The sequence below is a fragment of the Hypanus sabinus genome, chromosome 2, assembly GCF_030144855.1.
Source record: "Hypanus sabinus isolate sHypSab1 chromosome 2, sHypSab1.hap1, whole genome shotgun sequence".
Classification (NCBI taxonomy): domain Eukaryota; kingdom Metazoa; phylum Chordata; class Chondrichthyes; order Myliobatiformes; family Dasyatidae; genus Hypanus; species Hypanus sabinus.
The window spans coordinates 155,123,768-155,140,973 of NC_082707.1; the positions used below are offsets into that span (position 1 = coordinate 155,123,768).

General features: G+C 39.0%; 1 protein-coding gene across 2 annotated transcripts in view; it reads right to left on the bottom strand.

Moving 5' to 3' along the window:
- Window positions 1-17,206, bottom strand: part of kiaa0586 (KIAA0586 ortholog) — a 524,067-nt gene that overhangs the window by 199,822 nt on the left and 307,039 nt on the right. For both annotated transcript variants that reach the window (XM_059957145.1, XM_059957155.1), the window contains one exon: window positions 8,592-8,708. In XM_059957145.1, coding sequence (XP_059813128.1) covers window positions 8,592-8,708 — 117 coding nt within the window. The remainder of the gene's footprint in view (window positions 1-8,591; window positions 8,709-17,206) is intronic.

The window sequence follows — 17,206 nt, forward strand, 5'->3', positions numbered from 1 at the left end:
GGGAGGGGAGAAGGGATGATGTAACCTGATACAAAAAAATTAGGAGAGGCAATATCAGAAAATAAGGATGCTGCTCTAGAAGGTGTGCAGAAGCAGAGACTCATGGGGATATATATGTGTGCAGAACTCATTGAAAGCGCTAAGGCTAGTTGAGAAAACAATTCATTTAAGGCATACAAGATGCTGGGCTTTAGCAATAGATGCATAGAGTATAAAACAGGGAAATTATGCTGAACTTTTAACTGGCCTGGTTTTAACATTGGCCTGGTCTCATTTGAAATACTATGTTCAATGCTGATGCTACATTATGGGATGGCCATTCTGGATTTAGATTTAATGGTTCCTAGGATTAGAGACTAAAATTACAATGATATATTAGAGGGGATGGGATTGTTTACTTTGAAGAGAAGGCAGAGTTAAATACCACTGAAAATGATGAGAGGTCAATTGGAATGGAAAGGGAGAGGGTGTTCCCTTTGGCAGAGAGGTCAAAGATTGAAGCTCATTCAACGGGTATAGAATAAAGGGGAAGGGAATTAAGATTGATAGGAGGAAACACGCATTTCACACAACATGTTGGAATCTGGAATGCACTACCTGTAGGTGTAATGGCAGCAGATCACATTGTGGCTTTAAAGAAGGAATTGGATAAATATATGAAAGAAAAAAAATTACAAGGTGACCATCCTTATGAATAAATGAATCAACTAAATCTGTGAAACCATCGTTAAATTACAAATGGTGCCATGCATTATCTCACCATTAAAAATCAGTGGGTTACATCTCTAGTTGGTGTTTCTAGTACCTGAGGTCATAAAATAATTAAATATTCTGAAGAATTCACTGCAAAATGACATAATAGTAGAATAATTTCCTCAAGTCGAGTTGCTAAAAATTAGTTTGGTCAGTTAAATAAATTTTGATGTCTACAATCAGTTTCCCATCAGAATCCTGACTGGCAGAAATGATGAAGCCTCGCCCAAATGATTGACTAGTCTAAATGTAAATAAGTGAACAGGACCATGAACCTAGGCTAACTTCAAAATGATTTAAACAATGCAACTTGTTTATATGACTGAAACACATCCAAGACCACCCAGGTGAATGCACAAGTCCTACACGATAGGCTTTTGCTGCTGTTACTTCAGTCAAACATTGGACTCCTCATGGAATCCAGTAGCTTTACTGTGTCATTAACATAGAACATAGAATAGTACAGCACATTACAGGCCCTTTGGCCCACAATGTTGTGCTGACCCTCAAACCCAATGAAATATGAATATGAAATGTATTCTTTCATATATTTATCCAATTCCTTCTTTAAAGCCATACTAAACCCTACCTCCCATATAACTCCCCCACCTTAAACTCCTCCATATACCCATCTAGTAGTCTTCAATCTTTTTAATCATTAACTTCAATCATTTTAATGGAGAAGGTCAACTCCAAAGGAGGCAAGCAAGCCTCAGGTAATCTACTCTTCCAATATATTAAGTTATATATTTTGATACAAGTGTTTACTACTATTTTAAATGTTCTAATTATTTTGAAGCTTTCAAAAATAGTTCAATTTTTAAAGTGTTTTATGATGTTTCAACTTTTTCCAGTTCAAATCATTTCAATAGTATCTGAAATCTTTGAAAGTACATTCAAGTCTTTAGAATGTGCTGAGAGCCAGCTAGTCTGAAACCATTATATAACTTGCATTTCTGCAGATGGGCTTGTACTTCTGGGTGGACTTTGAGCAGCATTTTCATACTGGCTTGAAAGCAAGGCTGTGTTTATCAATTTAGCTAAAATGATTAATCCTCAACTCACTCACATCGTAAATGCCCCATAAAATTGAATGTCTGGCCTCTAACACTTTAGCTGATTCCAAGAGCATAGATCGGCCATTGATATAGAGCTCACTGGAGCTCCTTTGAGAGAAAACCCCACTTTTCCAAGGTCTCATCCACTGCAAACTATTGACATAACATATAGGTACATACTGCATAGAAAAACGCATGTCATTTTGCAATTGTACACAATATCTGGTTCTAAGGACCAAATTGCTGGTGCAAATAAGGGCAGCTTACTGCTCTTTGAAGGGAGCTGAATGGAACAACTCTCTGGAGTTTATACTCTATGCTGTACACCACAGCTTTAAAACAAATACACAGATGCTTAGATATCCTCAGCAAGTCTGTCAATATTGAAGTTAGTATTCCAAAACAAGGACAACATATCTCCAGCGTTTAAAAAGAAATAAAATGAAGGAGAAAATAAACTTCAACCACAGATTTTAGTTATACTGATACAGTACATAATTATTAGATCACATAGATAGTTAAACAAAAAAAGACCTACACAGTAGGACATTGGTGAGTTGTATAAGCACATCTATCAGCAATTTTATAGTTAGGAGATCAAAGGAGTCTTGCACTAAGGCAGAAATGGAATGGCATAGATTCGCATAACATTAAAGTAAGCAAGATATTTTAGAGGAAAATGGAACAGGATGCATTAATTTGATTTTCCTACTGCAGTCTCAACAGACTTTAAACATTTCAAAAAATTCTTGATGCATTGCATCACTAAAACAAATCATTCAAAATGTGCCTGAAGCATTCTGCTTTTTTTAAATCAAAGTATTTTAAACGAGCCCAAGAAACTGTAAAATAAGGGCATTATATAAGGCAAGAAGGAGATGAAAGCAATGACTATATATATAAATTGTATAATCATTCTTTCTAGATGAAGCATTGATTAACTGGTATATTAATTAGTTAGGACAGCAAATACAGCAAACGGCCTACAGCCTAAGCTTCTGTGCAAACAGTAAATTGGATGTTATATCAGATCACTAAGTTTGCATTATATCTAGCAAACACTATACATATTCATGAGCAGAAAGAAAATTTATGAATCAAGACCATCAAGAAAAAGGAGTACGGGTGAAACTATAATGAATAGCTAGACACTGGCCTATACTGTATCTTTGTTAACTAATATTATGCCTCAGAGGAATTCATATGACCAGGAGAAGGGTGAGCATAAGGCATATTTGCCTTAATGAGATCTAGACTATTTTAATTCATCTACAGTATATGAATATGGCAAGGGGATGGTGGGGTGCATCTGGACAGAATTTCAGCCTCTGCAGTGAACAGTTAAAATGATTGGCATTGGGAATCCTGCATCAAAAGGATGGCTAAATCCTCCATACTTTAAAGACTGCTTCTTGCCAGATTATGTGAAACCTAATCTTTCCTTATTGAAACAATGAGTGCATACATTGCAACAAATTGGATAATACATACAAAATGGTGGAAGAACTCAGCTGGTCAAACAGCATCTATGAAGAGGAATAGGCAGTTGATGTTTCAGGCCAAGATTCATGAAGATGCTTCTTGACCTGCTGGAGTTCCTCCAGCATTTTGTGTATGTTGCTCTGGATTACCAGCATCTGCAGAATCTCTTGTCTTTAAAATTTGGATAAAAACTTCTCAATTACTGTGTAATCCAGCTCTCTGTTCAAGAATCAAGCATACTAAAATAAAGCACAAATCAGAAATGCAGGTAAGATCAAGATTGGCAGAAGGACTTTTAAAAATTCTTTTTGCTTGCTCAGCAATTCCAACACCTTCCATTCATTTCTAAGCTCACAAATCTGTCATTTACAGATTTCTACTTCATTGTGCCATCAAGAAATATTATCTCAGTTGATGATACATAGTGATTGGTGGATTTCACCATTAGTTTGAAAATAATTCTTAACAATTTGTGTATGAAGAACTGCAAAGATGTATATCAAAATCTCAATTAGGTTAAATACCCAGTGTATAAACGCATCTGAAATCACTTTTGCTTGAAGGTTCAGAATGATTAACTAGAAGGGTTTCTCTGACTCACATATAGGATAAACCATTTAATTATTTGTGGCTAGACTGAACAATTACAAAGGAACATAGCTCTAACTACACAGATCACCCATTTAGCATGCTGGAAGAGAAATCATTCATGGCAGACAAAATACAAGATGGTTGGCACATTAAGATTTGTCTTGCATGAATCTTTCTTATATATAAAGTGTCCATAAAAAGATACACTAGTATATTTACAGTTTATGTGTGGTATTACTCAATTACAAAATGGGAAAGTGTTGTTCTGAACTGCCCTCTGGAACAACAATTAAAGAAGTATAGTGCTTGATCAAAAGGAGAGAAATGGTACATTATAGTTTATTGCTTGCAATGTTACTTCTGAAGTTTTCTTGGCTTAATCTGCACTTTTTAGTTCTTAAATGACTGGCCTAGTTACATTATTTGTTTAATACCAGTGCCACTAAAAAGTGGAAAAACTGCAAATGCCAAAAATCTTCAATAAATACAGAAAATACTGGAGACCTTACAACAGGTCAGATAGCATCTTGTCATTACATCTCCTCTTTCACCATCATCCAAAAACTAAATAGTACTTCCAGATGAGGATAATCATATGCATCTACTCCAAGCCTGTCTATAGTACCTGGAGCAATATAGATGTGCCACCTCTATATTGGCAAGACCAAGCGCAGATTTGGCAACTGCTTTGCAGCACAGCTACTTTCAGTCCATAATGGCCATCTCAAGCTCCCAGTTGCCCAGCATTTCAACTGTCCTCCTCATTCTCACAAGTACCTGTCTGTCCTTGGCCTACTCTACTGCTAGGATGAAGCCCACCAGACTAGGGGAGCAAAACCTTATTTTGACCTGGGTAGTCTACAACCTAATGAAATGAATATTAGTTTCACAAGTTTAGATAAACACACCCTCTTCCTTTTTTTTCTTCCATCTCCTCCTTCTGATCCTCCAGTCATCCTGATTTTTGTTTTCCTTCCCACCATCCCCTCACCCATCATTGTCCCTTTCCCCCTCCTGGCTCCATCCATCCATCTCACACACAAGGTCCTACCACAGACTATCCCTCATCTTGTTCCAAATGTTCTGCAACTTTCACTTCTACTCAAATAAATCCAATTATCACCTTTTATTATCTGAATCCAATTCTGAAGTACTTATATGTTCCTGTTTATCTTCCTTCAACAGCCTTCTCCCATCATCACACTTGCCTCCACTCACCTTGCTGCAAATGTCATAATTTTTCTTTCTTATCTCTTTCTCTCCCTTTATCTATCATTCATCTACCATACTGTCCCAACTCCACACCTGCTCACCACCCATACCTAGCACTACCTACCAGTCAATTTATGTCCCTTGTCAATCCACCATTCATAAGACCATAAAACCATAAGGTATAGGAGCAAAAGTAGGCAATTCAGCCCATCAAGTCTGCTCCACCATTCAATCATGGGCTTATCCAATTCTTCAAGTCATACCCATACCACTGCCTTCTCCCCATACCCTGTATCCTGCACAAGGACTCCCAAATCCCTTTGCTTCTCTGCATTTTGAATTCTCCCCCCACCCCATCTAAATAACCCTTCAAGAATATATCTATTTCTGCCTTAAATGCACCCAGTGACTTGGCCTCCACAGCTGCTCAAGGCAACAAATTCCACAGATTTACCACCCTCTGACTAAACTAATTTCTCCGCATCTCTGTCCTAAATGGATGTCCTTCAATCCTGAAGTAGTGCCCTCTTGTCATCGACTCTCCTACCATGGGAAATAACACTGCCATATCAAATCTGTTCAGGCCTTTTAACATTTGGAATGTTTCTACGAGATCCCCCCTCATTCTCCTGAACTCCAGGGAACGCAGCCCAAGAGCTGTCAGACGTTCCTCATACAGTAACCCTTTCATTCCTGGAATCATTCTTGTGAATCTCCTCTGAACCCTCTCCAATATCAGGATATCCTTTCTAAAATAAGGAGCCTAAAACTGCACACAATACTCCAAGTGTCATCTCACAAGTGCCTTATAGAGCCTCAACATCACATCACTGCTTTTATATTCTATACCTTTAGAAATGAATGCCAACATTGCATTCGCCTTCTTCACCACTAACTCAACCTGGAGCTTAACCTTTAGGGTATCCTGCACAGGGACTCCCCAAGTCCCTTGGCTTCTCTGCATTTTGAATTCTCTCCCCATCTAAATAATAGTCTGCCCCTTTATTTCTTCCACCAAAGTGCATGACCATACACTTTCCAACATTGTATTTCATTTGCCACTTCTTTGCCCATTCCCCTAAACCGGGGGTCGGCAACCCGCGGCTCCGGAGACACATGTGGCTCTTTTACGTCTGTGCTGCGGCTCCCTGTTGCTTTGGGAAATAATTGGTCAGTATTTAATTAAAATGTATTTTATGTTGGTTTGTTAGTTTTTGAAATGTAATTCTAAATTTGAAGATTATGGTGATCTTGTACAATCTAAATAAGACGTTGTGGCGACCCATTTCCTGACACATCCAAACCGGCTCACAATTAGCCAGCGTTCAGGCTAAGGGAGATAGCCTACGGGGGTTTGTGAGTACGTGTCTTTTGCAGCATCCGCGCCCATGGGGGGCGGGTTGAGGGAGGCTTAAAAGCAAGGCTGTTTAGTTCGAATAAAGCTATCTTTGACTGCAGTTTACTGACTGCGTGTAGCACACCACTACAATGTGTTTTTATCGCTGGCTGTCCAGAGGGGAGGTGCTGAAACGCTTTGTCGCGTGTCTGGAAGAAGTGAAAACTTTCCTGGGCAGCAAAGGGCTCACCTTTCCTGAGCTGGAACAGCCAGAGTGGCTGGAAAAGCTACACTTCATGGTAGACATGACAGCGCACCTGAACACGCTGAACACAGCTCTTCAGGGGAAAGGACGTACAGCCCTACACGTTGGAGGATGTTTTGGCATTCGAGCGCAAGTTGACAGTGCTTGCCAGAGATTTACAGAAAGGCACATTGTCTCACTTCCCCAATTTGAGAGAGTTCAAACAAGGTCATGACATGATAAATTCGGAGTATTTACATTCTGCAATCATCGCAATGCAAACATCGTTTGGGAAATGCTTCTGTGAGTTCAGAGAGGAAAAAAAACACATTATCCTTCCCGGTCACTCCCCTAAGCATCGATCCATCCCTACCGAATACGACTGCATTGTCAGGTGTGAGTCAACCTGAGCAAGTATGATAAATATTTTAATTGCCTATTATTTTACGTATATTCATATGTTTTCATTGTTCAGTGAAATAGTCCTTTTATTTTTCAGGTTGACAGCTGGCTGACGTTATTTTTGGTTTGTTGCTGGCGGCAAATTTAAGTTTAGCGTTTTTCATAAATACAAGAAGGACTCAAATAGACATTGAGTATTTTACTTAAAAGTAACCTTCAACCCAACGTCTTATTTTCGGAGTTCAAAATGTTTTTGTTGCATGCAGAAATGTAATTTCGTTTTCTCTGCAGGAGCTCATCAATTTCATAAATGCAACACATTATAGTTTGTTTATACATAGCATAAAGGCAAAACAAAACGTTGTATGCAGTGTTATTTCAGTGTTATATGCAGTGTCAAACAGGTTTTGCGGCTCCCAGTGTTTTCTTTTCTGTGGGAAACGGGTCCAAGTGGCTCTTTCAGTGGAAAAGGTTGCTGACCCCTGCCCTAAACTATTTAAGTCTCTCTGCAGGCTCTCTGTTTCCTCAACACTACCACCTATCTTTGTATCATCAGCAAATTTAGCCACAAATCTAATAACCCCATAGTCCAAATCATTGACATACATAGTAAAAATTTCCTTGCTTGACACTTCTTTCTTCTCTCTATGTTGGCCACGTTATCTTGCCACTCTCAGTATTGATGCAGAGTTTCAACCTGAGATGTCAACAATTCCTTTCCTTCCATCAACGCTGTTCAGTCCACTGAGTTCCTTCAGCAGACCCAATGTAGCTCTATATTCCGGCACCTGCAGTCCCTAGTCAAACATTTCAGGTTTAAGATCTTTCATCAGAACTTCTTTGAAGGTCATTAAACTGAAATGTTAACTCTGCTTCTCTATCCACTGATACTGCCAGATCTACTGAGGATTCCCAACATTTATTTTTTTGAGTAACAGTCAGATAGATCTGTAGGTTTCCAGGGTATTACTGGTGAAAAACCATATAGCATGTTTCAGAAGCCATCACTGGAGGATTCATCCCATTGGTTTAAATATTTTGCCAGCCATGGTTTTAAAATGTATACTATATGTCCTTCTATGCATATGATTTTAATCTGTTCAGACACAGTTGATGCAGTGGGATGATGGCCATAAGCCTTTGTTCTTATGGCTAAACCCTCTAGATTTGATTAGTGGGTATGCCTCCAAGCAAGTGTAACTGGTCTCTCTATTAGGCAAACAAAACTTCAAATAATTATCTTAGTTTTGTAGTTTTGGCCAGCAGACCACAGAAATGTTGTTCATCAAGATGTGAAACACTTCAATTAAGTTTTTATGTTTTTACATCCAGTGCCAATTTATTCTGATATCAGTCCTTTTGCTTAATGTCTTAGTTAAGAGGGAACTTCAAGTGGAATGCCGTCCAAATATTCATCCTAAGGAAATATTTCTGAACAAAGCTATACTATAAATGGAATATGCCTTCAATCAGAAAGAGAAACGTTTACAAACACTGACAACAATAATGTTACCTGTTTCAGAGTTGGTGCAGTCTGTTGCATCATCTGCTGTTGCTCAGGGCTTGGTGAATTCTGGCTTCTTTCTGGACTAATACTTGGAAGACTATCAATATCCACATTGGGCAATACCTGAAGACAAATTTTCATGTCCCGTTATATGAAGAAAAAATTAAGAACAAGACAATTTATGAATGGTTTTTTTTGGTACAAAAATCTTTGAAATGCATATTCTAAGAGTTGCTGAAAATTTGATTATGAAAACAACTTTTTAATGTTACATTAAATTATTGTGATTTGCCTTTGTTATTTAAATTGCTTTTTGTTGATTTTATTGTTTGTGTTGTAGCTTATATCCAAAACATACTATCTGCTACGAGGAGAGTTCAAGAGTTATTATTGATCTCTAGAAATACCAAAAACCAATGATGTATTACAGCAGCCAAATTTTTAGGGGGTTCAGTATAACACTCACAATGTAGTATCTACTGTCCATCCTTCGTTACCCAAGAACAACTAGAGCCAACTACGTGATATATGACTTAAATGGTAAGTAGGCCAGATAAGATCAATATAGAAAACAGCTCTGGCATTGTGTTTATGGTGCCAACCCACAATGATTCATTGAATTTAATGAACAGAAATGGTCCATCACCCCAACCAACTGATGTTATCATTCAGGCTCTGCTCAAGCCTCCTTCTATACCTACTTCCACCAGCAGAACAATATAGCCCTCACTTTCATATTCCTCATTTCCCCTAAATCAGTAACAATAGTCTTAATTATATATTTATTGCTCTGAAATCTCTGCTTAATTATTATATTGATGTTGTTCAAATCTCCTCTTCTCCAAAAGAGCAAATATTCCCTTTTTTCACTATCAAAACTTACTTTAAGAACCATAGAACATTACAGCACAGAAACAGGCCCTTTGGCTCTTCTTGGCTGTGCTGAACCATTTTTCTGCCTAGTCCCACTGACCTGCACCTGGGCCCTATCTCTCCAAACCCCTCTCATCCATGTACCTGTCCAAGGTTTTCTTAAATGTTTAAAGTGAGCCCGCATTTACCACTTCATCTGGCAGCTCATTCCACAATCACACCACTCTCTGCGTGAAGATGCCCCCCCCACCATGTTCCCTTTAAACTTTTCCCCCTTCACCTTTAACCCATGTCCTCTGTTTTTTTTTCCTCTACCCTCATTGGAAAAAGCCTGCTTGCATTCACTCCATCTATACCCATCATAATTTTATACACCTCTATCAAATCTCCCCTCATTTTTCTACACTCCAGGAAATAAAGTCTTAACCTATTCAACCTTTCTCTGTAACTCAGTTTCTCAAGTCCCGGCAACATTCTTGTAAACCTCCTCTGCACTCTTTCAACCTTATTAATATCCTTCCAGTAATTAGACGACCAAAAATGCTCAGAATACTCCAAATTCGGCCTCGATAGACAATAGACAATAAGTGCAAGAGTAGGCCATTTTGGCCCTTCTAGCTAGCACCACCATTCACTGTGATCATGGCTGATCATACACAATCAGTACCCAGTTCCTGCCCTCTCCCCATTTCCCTTGACCCTGCTACCTACAAGAGCTCTATCTAACTCTCCCTTGAATGCATCCAGAAACTTGGCTTCCACTGCCTTCTGGGGCAAAGCATTCCATATATCCACCACTCTCTGGGTGAGAAAGTTTTTCCGCATCTCAGTTCTAAATGGCCTATCCCTTATTCTTAAACTGTGGCCTCTAGTTCTGGACTCACCCATCAGCGGGAACATGCTTCCTGCCTCCAGCGTGTCCAATCCCTTAATAATCTTATATGTTTCAATCAGATCCCCTCTCATCCTTCTAAATTCCAGTGTATACAAGCCCAGTCGCTCCAACCTTTCAACATATGACAGTCCCGCCATTCCGAGAATTAACCTTGTGAACCTATGCTGCACTCCCTCAATAGCAAGAATATCCTTCCTCAAACTTAGAGACCAAAACTGCACACAATACTCCAGGTGGGGTCTCACCAGGGCCCTTACAGCTGCAGAAGGACCTCTTTACTCCTATACTCAATTCCTCTTGTTATAAAAGCCAGCATGCCATTAGCTTTCTTCACTGCCTGCTGTACCTGCATGCTTGCTTTCATTGACTGATGTACAAGAACACCTAGATCTCGTTGTACTTCCCCTTTTCCTAACTTGACTCTATTTAGATAGTAATCTGCCTTCCTGTTCTTGCCACCAAAGTGGATAACCTCAAATTTATCCACATTAAACTGCATCTGCCATACATTTGCCCACTCACCCAACCTGTCCTAGACACCCTGCATTCTCATAACATCCTCCTGACATTTCACACTGCCACCCAGCTTTGTGTCATCAGCAAATTTGCTAATGTTACTTTTAATCCCTTCATCTATATCATTAATGTATATTGTAAACAGCTGCGGTCCCAGCACCGAACCTTGCGGTACCCCACTGGTCACAGCCTGCCATTCTGAAAGGGACCCATTAATCGCTACTCTTTGCTTCCTGTCAGCCAGCCAATTTTCAATCCATGTCAGTACTCTGCCCCCAATACCATGTGCCCTAATTTTGCCCACTGATCTCCTATGTGGGACTTTATCAAAAGCTTTCTGGAAGTCCAGGTACACTACATCCACTGGCTCTCCCTTGTCCATTTTCATAGTTACCTCCTCAAAAAACTCCAGAAGATTAGTCAAGCATGATTTTCCCTTCATAAATCCATGCTGACTCGGACTGATCCTTCTACTGCTATCCAAATGAGTGGTAATTTCATCTTTTATAATTGACTCCAGCATCTTTCCCACCACTGACATCAGGCTAACCAGTCTATAATTCCCTGTTTTCTCTCTCCCTCCTTTCTTGAAATGTGGGACAACATTAGCTACCCTCCAATCAGCAGGAACTGTTCCTGAATCTATAGAACATTGGAAAATGATTACCAATGCGTTCACAATTTCTAGGGCCACCTCATTAAGTACCCTGGGATGCAGACCATCAGGTCCCAGGGACTTATCAGCCTTCAGACTCAACAGTCTATCCAACACCGTTTCTTGCCTAATATAAATTTCCTTCAGTTCATCCTTTACCCTAGTTCCTTTGACTACTATTACATCTGGGACATTGTTTGTGTCTTCCCTAATGAAGACAGATCCAAAGTACTTGTTCAACTCATCTGCCATTTCCTTGTTCCCCATAATAAATTCACCCGTTTCTGTCTTCAAAGGTCCAATTTTGGTCTTAACTATTTTTTTTTTTGCTATTCACATACCTAAAGAAGCTTTTACTATCCTCCTTTATATTCTTGGCTAGTTTACCTTCGTACCTCATTTTTTCTTGGCGTATTGCCTTTTTTCTGTTTTTCTGTATTGTCTTCTGTTGCTCTTTAAAAGCTTCCCAGTCCTCTGGTTTCCTGCTCATCTTTGCTATGTTATACTTCTTCTCTTTTATTTTTATACTACCCTTTACTTCCCTCGTCAGCCACGGCCGCTCCTTAGGATCTTTCTTCCTCTTTGGAATGAACCGATCCTGCACCTTCTGCATTATTCCCAGAAATACCTGCCATTGTTGTTCCACTGTCTTCCCTGCTAGGGTATTGTTCCATTGAACTTTGGCCAGCTCCTCCCTCATAGCTCCATAGTTCCCTTTGTTCAACTGTAATACTGACACATCCGATTTTCCCTTCTCCTTCTCAAGTTGGCCTCACCAATGTCTTATACAACCTCACCATAACATTCTAACTCTTATACTCAATATTTTGATTTATAACAGCCAATGTACCAAAAGTCAGGTCAAGTTACTTTTTATTGTCATTTCGACCATAACTGCTGGTACAGTACACAGTGAAAACAAGACGTTTTTCAGGACCATGGTGTTACATGAAACAGTACAAAAACTAGACTGAACTATGTAAAAAACACAGAAAAAAACTTATCTAGACTACAGACCTTCCCAAGACTGCATAAATTGCACAAAACAGTGCAGACATTACAATAAGTAATAAACAAGACAACAGGGCAGTAAGTTGGTGTCAGTCCAGGCTCTGGGTATTGAGGAGCTCTCTTTACCACCCTATCTACCTGTGACTCCACTTTTAGGGAATTAATTATCTGTATTCCCAGATCCCTCTGTTCTACTGCACTTCTGAGTGTCCTACCATTTACCTTGTATATTCTACCTTGGTTTGTCTTTCCAAAGTGCAATACCTCATGCTTGTCTGCATTAAACGCCATCTGCCATTTGTCAGCCCATTTTTCCAGCTGGTCCAAATCCCTCTGCAAGCTTTGAAAACCTGCCTCACTGTCCACTACACCTCCAATCTTTGTATCATCAGAAAATTTGCTGATCCAATTTGCCACATTATCATCCAGATCATTGATATAGATGACAAATAACAATGAACGCAGCACTGATCCCTGTGGCACACCACCAGTCACAGGTCTCCACTCAGAGAAGCAATCCTTCACTACCACTCTCTGGCTTCTCCCATTGCGCCAATGTCTAAAATCCAATTTACTACCTCTCCATGTATACCTAGCAACTGAATCTTCCTAACTAACCTCCCATGTGGGACCTTGTCAAAGGCCTTACTAAAGTCCATGTATACAACATCCACTGCCTTCCCTTCATCCACTATCCTGGTAGCTTCCTCAAAAAACTCTAATAGATTGGTTAAACATGACCTACCACGCACAAAGCCATGTTGACTCTCCCTAATAAGTCCCTGTCTATCTAAATACTTGTAGATCCTATCTCTTTGTACTCCTTCCAATAATTTACCTACTACCGATGTCAAACCTACCGGCCTATAATTTCCCAGATTACTTTTAGAGCCTTTTTTAAACAACGGAACAACATGAGCTATCCTCCAAACCTCCGGCACCTCACCCATAGATACCAACATTTTAAATATATCCGCAAGGGCCCTTGCAATTTCAACACTAGTCTCCTTCAAGGTCCAAGGGAATACCCTGTCAGGTCCTGGGGATTTATCTACTCTGATTTGCCTCAAGACAGCAAGCACCTCCTGCTCTTCAATCTGTATAGGTTCCATGACCTCACTACTTGTTTGCCTTATTTCCATAGACTCCATGCCAGTTTCCTTAGTAAATACATATGCAAAAAAACTATTTAAGATCTCCCCCATTTCTTTTGGTTCCATACATAGCCGACCACTCTGATAACCTTTATTAAACACTCAGCCTTCTCTTGTCAAAGGAACCAGTAGATGAACTGATGTATGTCAACTTGCAGTACTGCTATCAACCTAATTTTTTGAGTATCCCTCTAGTACCTCCAAATCCTTTTCAATATACCTCCAGAGTAACCTAAGGTGTACTCTGTTCTTCAAATTTGCCTCACCTTCATTCAAAACATCATATTTTCCAGTTGTGTCCCTCTAGAAATGAAACTTTAGTATGATTTGCTTCCACTAATAGTCTTATTAATCTTCATTTCAACTTTAAGTCACTTGCATATTTCGGCCTCAGATCCTTTTCATGCACTACCTTATTTTGATTTATATTTTCTGTTGTATTTGACCAATATAATAGCTCACTTTGACCACATCAAAATTAGTGTATTTTCCAATTATTTTACAGTGCAACACAGCACAGAAAGACTGCTAATTCACCAAACCATGTAAACAGAGCAGCTTCTCGTTCCTCTAGCCTCAGAGACCTATTTCCCGCATTTCCTTTAAAATGAGTGATTGCCCCACACCTTACACTGCCTTTGAACTCACTGGGTTCTCTGGAAAGTGTATAATGCTACAATATAATTTGTTTAATAAACAACTATATAACTTCTTAAAAGAAGTGTTGGGCATTAACAGGAGTAACATCAAATAATCTGCAAAATCTGTCGATATGGTACATCAAAGTCCTGAGTATGTCCGATTTTTGGAGTTTATCTGATTGATTTCCCTCTGTGCATGCATAAATATATATGTACATAATGATACTGTGTTCTAATTTCAAAGCCTAAATTGCTAAACATAAACTGTTTATTCACAGCGTTCCAAGCAAGAATACACCAGGAACTCCACTTCCCACATTACTCCACAACAAATGATTATTTTTACCAATCCACTTTCTTCTCAACCTTGTAACCAACTAGCCATCAGCTACTTATTTCCTGGTCTTCTGCATTAGTCTATAATGACATACTTAATCAAGTGCCTTTTGCAAATCTATAATGAGTAATTTTATTACATTATACTCATTTTTAGTTCATTTCTAATTTAGTTCATTTTAGGTAATTTCTAATTTCATCTATCAATATTATGTCTGTCTGATTGTCTCTTTGCCAAATACATAAGGTTAGACAATGTTCCGACTAGAACCACTGGGGTTTAGCCATTTGAACGGTTGTGAGTCCCAGACTTCAGCATATCATTCACAAGCACAGAAGTTCAGGATTTAGTGAGTAACAGATGGTGCCACATCTGTCATTGAGCCCCATTCCCGAACTCCATATGAAATCCAGCACATGGGGGAGGGGGTCAATTTTGCTGGGACTCCCCAGCTGTATGCCGGGGAATTAATTTTCAGATCCAGTGCCAGGATTTTAATTAATCTCTACTACTTCAGGATGTTTTTATGGACCCTGTCTGAGGCTTGTCCCTCCCTCATCTTCCAGACCACTTTGTACCAGTCCTACAAAATCACAAAAAGTGTAGTTATTCAAGATCTGTGTCAAATCTGAGACCCAGGTGACTTCAGCAGGGTTTGTAGGCCTGCAGATTAGGAGGTGAAGGAGAATATTGTTTTATCATACTTTGCTGTTGTTAAATATTTTAGTTGTTTCAAGTAGTTTACTGCATTGCTAAATTTTAAAAATATTTTAGGTATTTATTCTAATGGTTTAAATGTCTGATCTGAAGTACGCCATTAATACTACAACAAGGCAGACATTTGCTTCTTAGTAGACCAATACAGCCTCACACTAATACAATACACTTACACTGCAGAGTAATACTGTCCACAATCTGAGAATTTTAAATCTGTCAAGCTGCCCAAAATACAAAAATTTGCAGAAGTAGGAATGGAAGGAATTAAGTTTGTCTCTGTTTTCTGTCTGCACTTCTGAATTGCAAGCTAGATTGGCACCAAGAGAAGCCTCATAGTATGCTACCCATTTTTTTTTCATTCCATTCACTAGAGATACAAGTTAACATACTTCTACATTGTTAAATTAAATGAATATATATAATAAACAATGGTTTTCTTCTACAGTTGTCTGACTAAAGAGCAAAACTGTAGCAATGTAATTTGTAGCCGATTATCAGCAACCCTGTAAAGATCAAAACCTGTGGATTCCTAGACTCCAAAAAGAGTAAGCATGAAAGTTAATAGGCCTAAATGTAATTATCTTTTTGTATGCTTTTCATTCCACATGGAATTCAGAGGTGAGCTGGAGCCAGATACTTTTCTGACCTCCTGTCCACCCTAGTCTCAGTTTTAAGACTAGGAGCATAGCACATTTATACAGAGCTGAGGGGCCAGACGTTCTCTATGGATTTATGCCAATCAAAGCTTGTGAATATAGCATATCCCCCATTTATCAAAATGGGCTCACCAACCTTGATTGGAATTTTTTTTCATTATCTCATTTCATGTTCGGAATATTTTTTCTTATTTTATGGTGGCAACAACACTGCTTACATTGAGCCTGGTGAGTAGCAGCAAGTGCACAGGGGGTGAGAGGAGGGAAGGAAGGTGGACTGAGCATGATTTGGGCCCATATAATACTTGGATTTTCCCAAATCATTTACTTTGCTTCAAAATACAAAAAAAATTATGGTTATTGCCAACATTTATTAGGGTCTGGATAAATATACCTGTACAGGGTATTATGAACAGATTCAAAACATGTCAAGCACAACACATACCAAAAATTAAATTCTTTTTGATTTATGTCTCTCTAGCTTCCCTGATTTAGTGTGAAGTTACCAAGCAATGCTACCAATATAAACATCCAATTCAAAAAGAAAAGTCACTGTACATGAAATCTTTTGATATTTTCAGTCTACGGTCATAAGATAAAGGAACATCATTTGTCCATTCAGACCAGCAAGTCTGCTCCGTTGTTCCATCATGGCTGATTTCAGAATCAGGTTTATTATCATCGGCATGTGTCATGAAATATGTTAACTTTCCATCATGGCTGATTCATTATTCCTCCCAATCCCATTCTCCTGCCTTCTCCCTGTAACTTTTCATGCCCTGACGAATCAGGAACCTATCAACCTCCGACTTACACATACTCAATGATTTGGCCTTCACAGCTGTCTGTGGCAATGGATTCCACAGATTCACTATGCTCAGACTAAAGAAATTCCCCCGCATCTCTGCTGTAAATAGAACTCGATTCTGAAGTTGAGCCCTCTGGTCCTAGACTAACCCACTATATGAAACATACACCTCACATCCAATTATCTCAACATTTCAATATTCAATATCTCATGACCAATGAGATTCCCCCTCATTTTTCTCAACTCCAAAAAGTGCAGGCCAAGAGCCATCAAACATTCCTCATATGTTAACCCTTTCATTCTAGAATCATTCTCATGAATCTCTTCTGCATCCTCTCCAATGCCAGCATATCTCTTC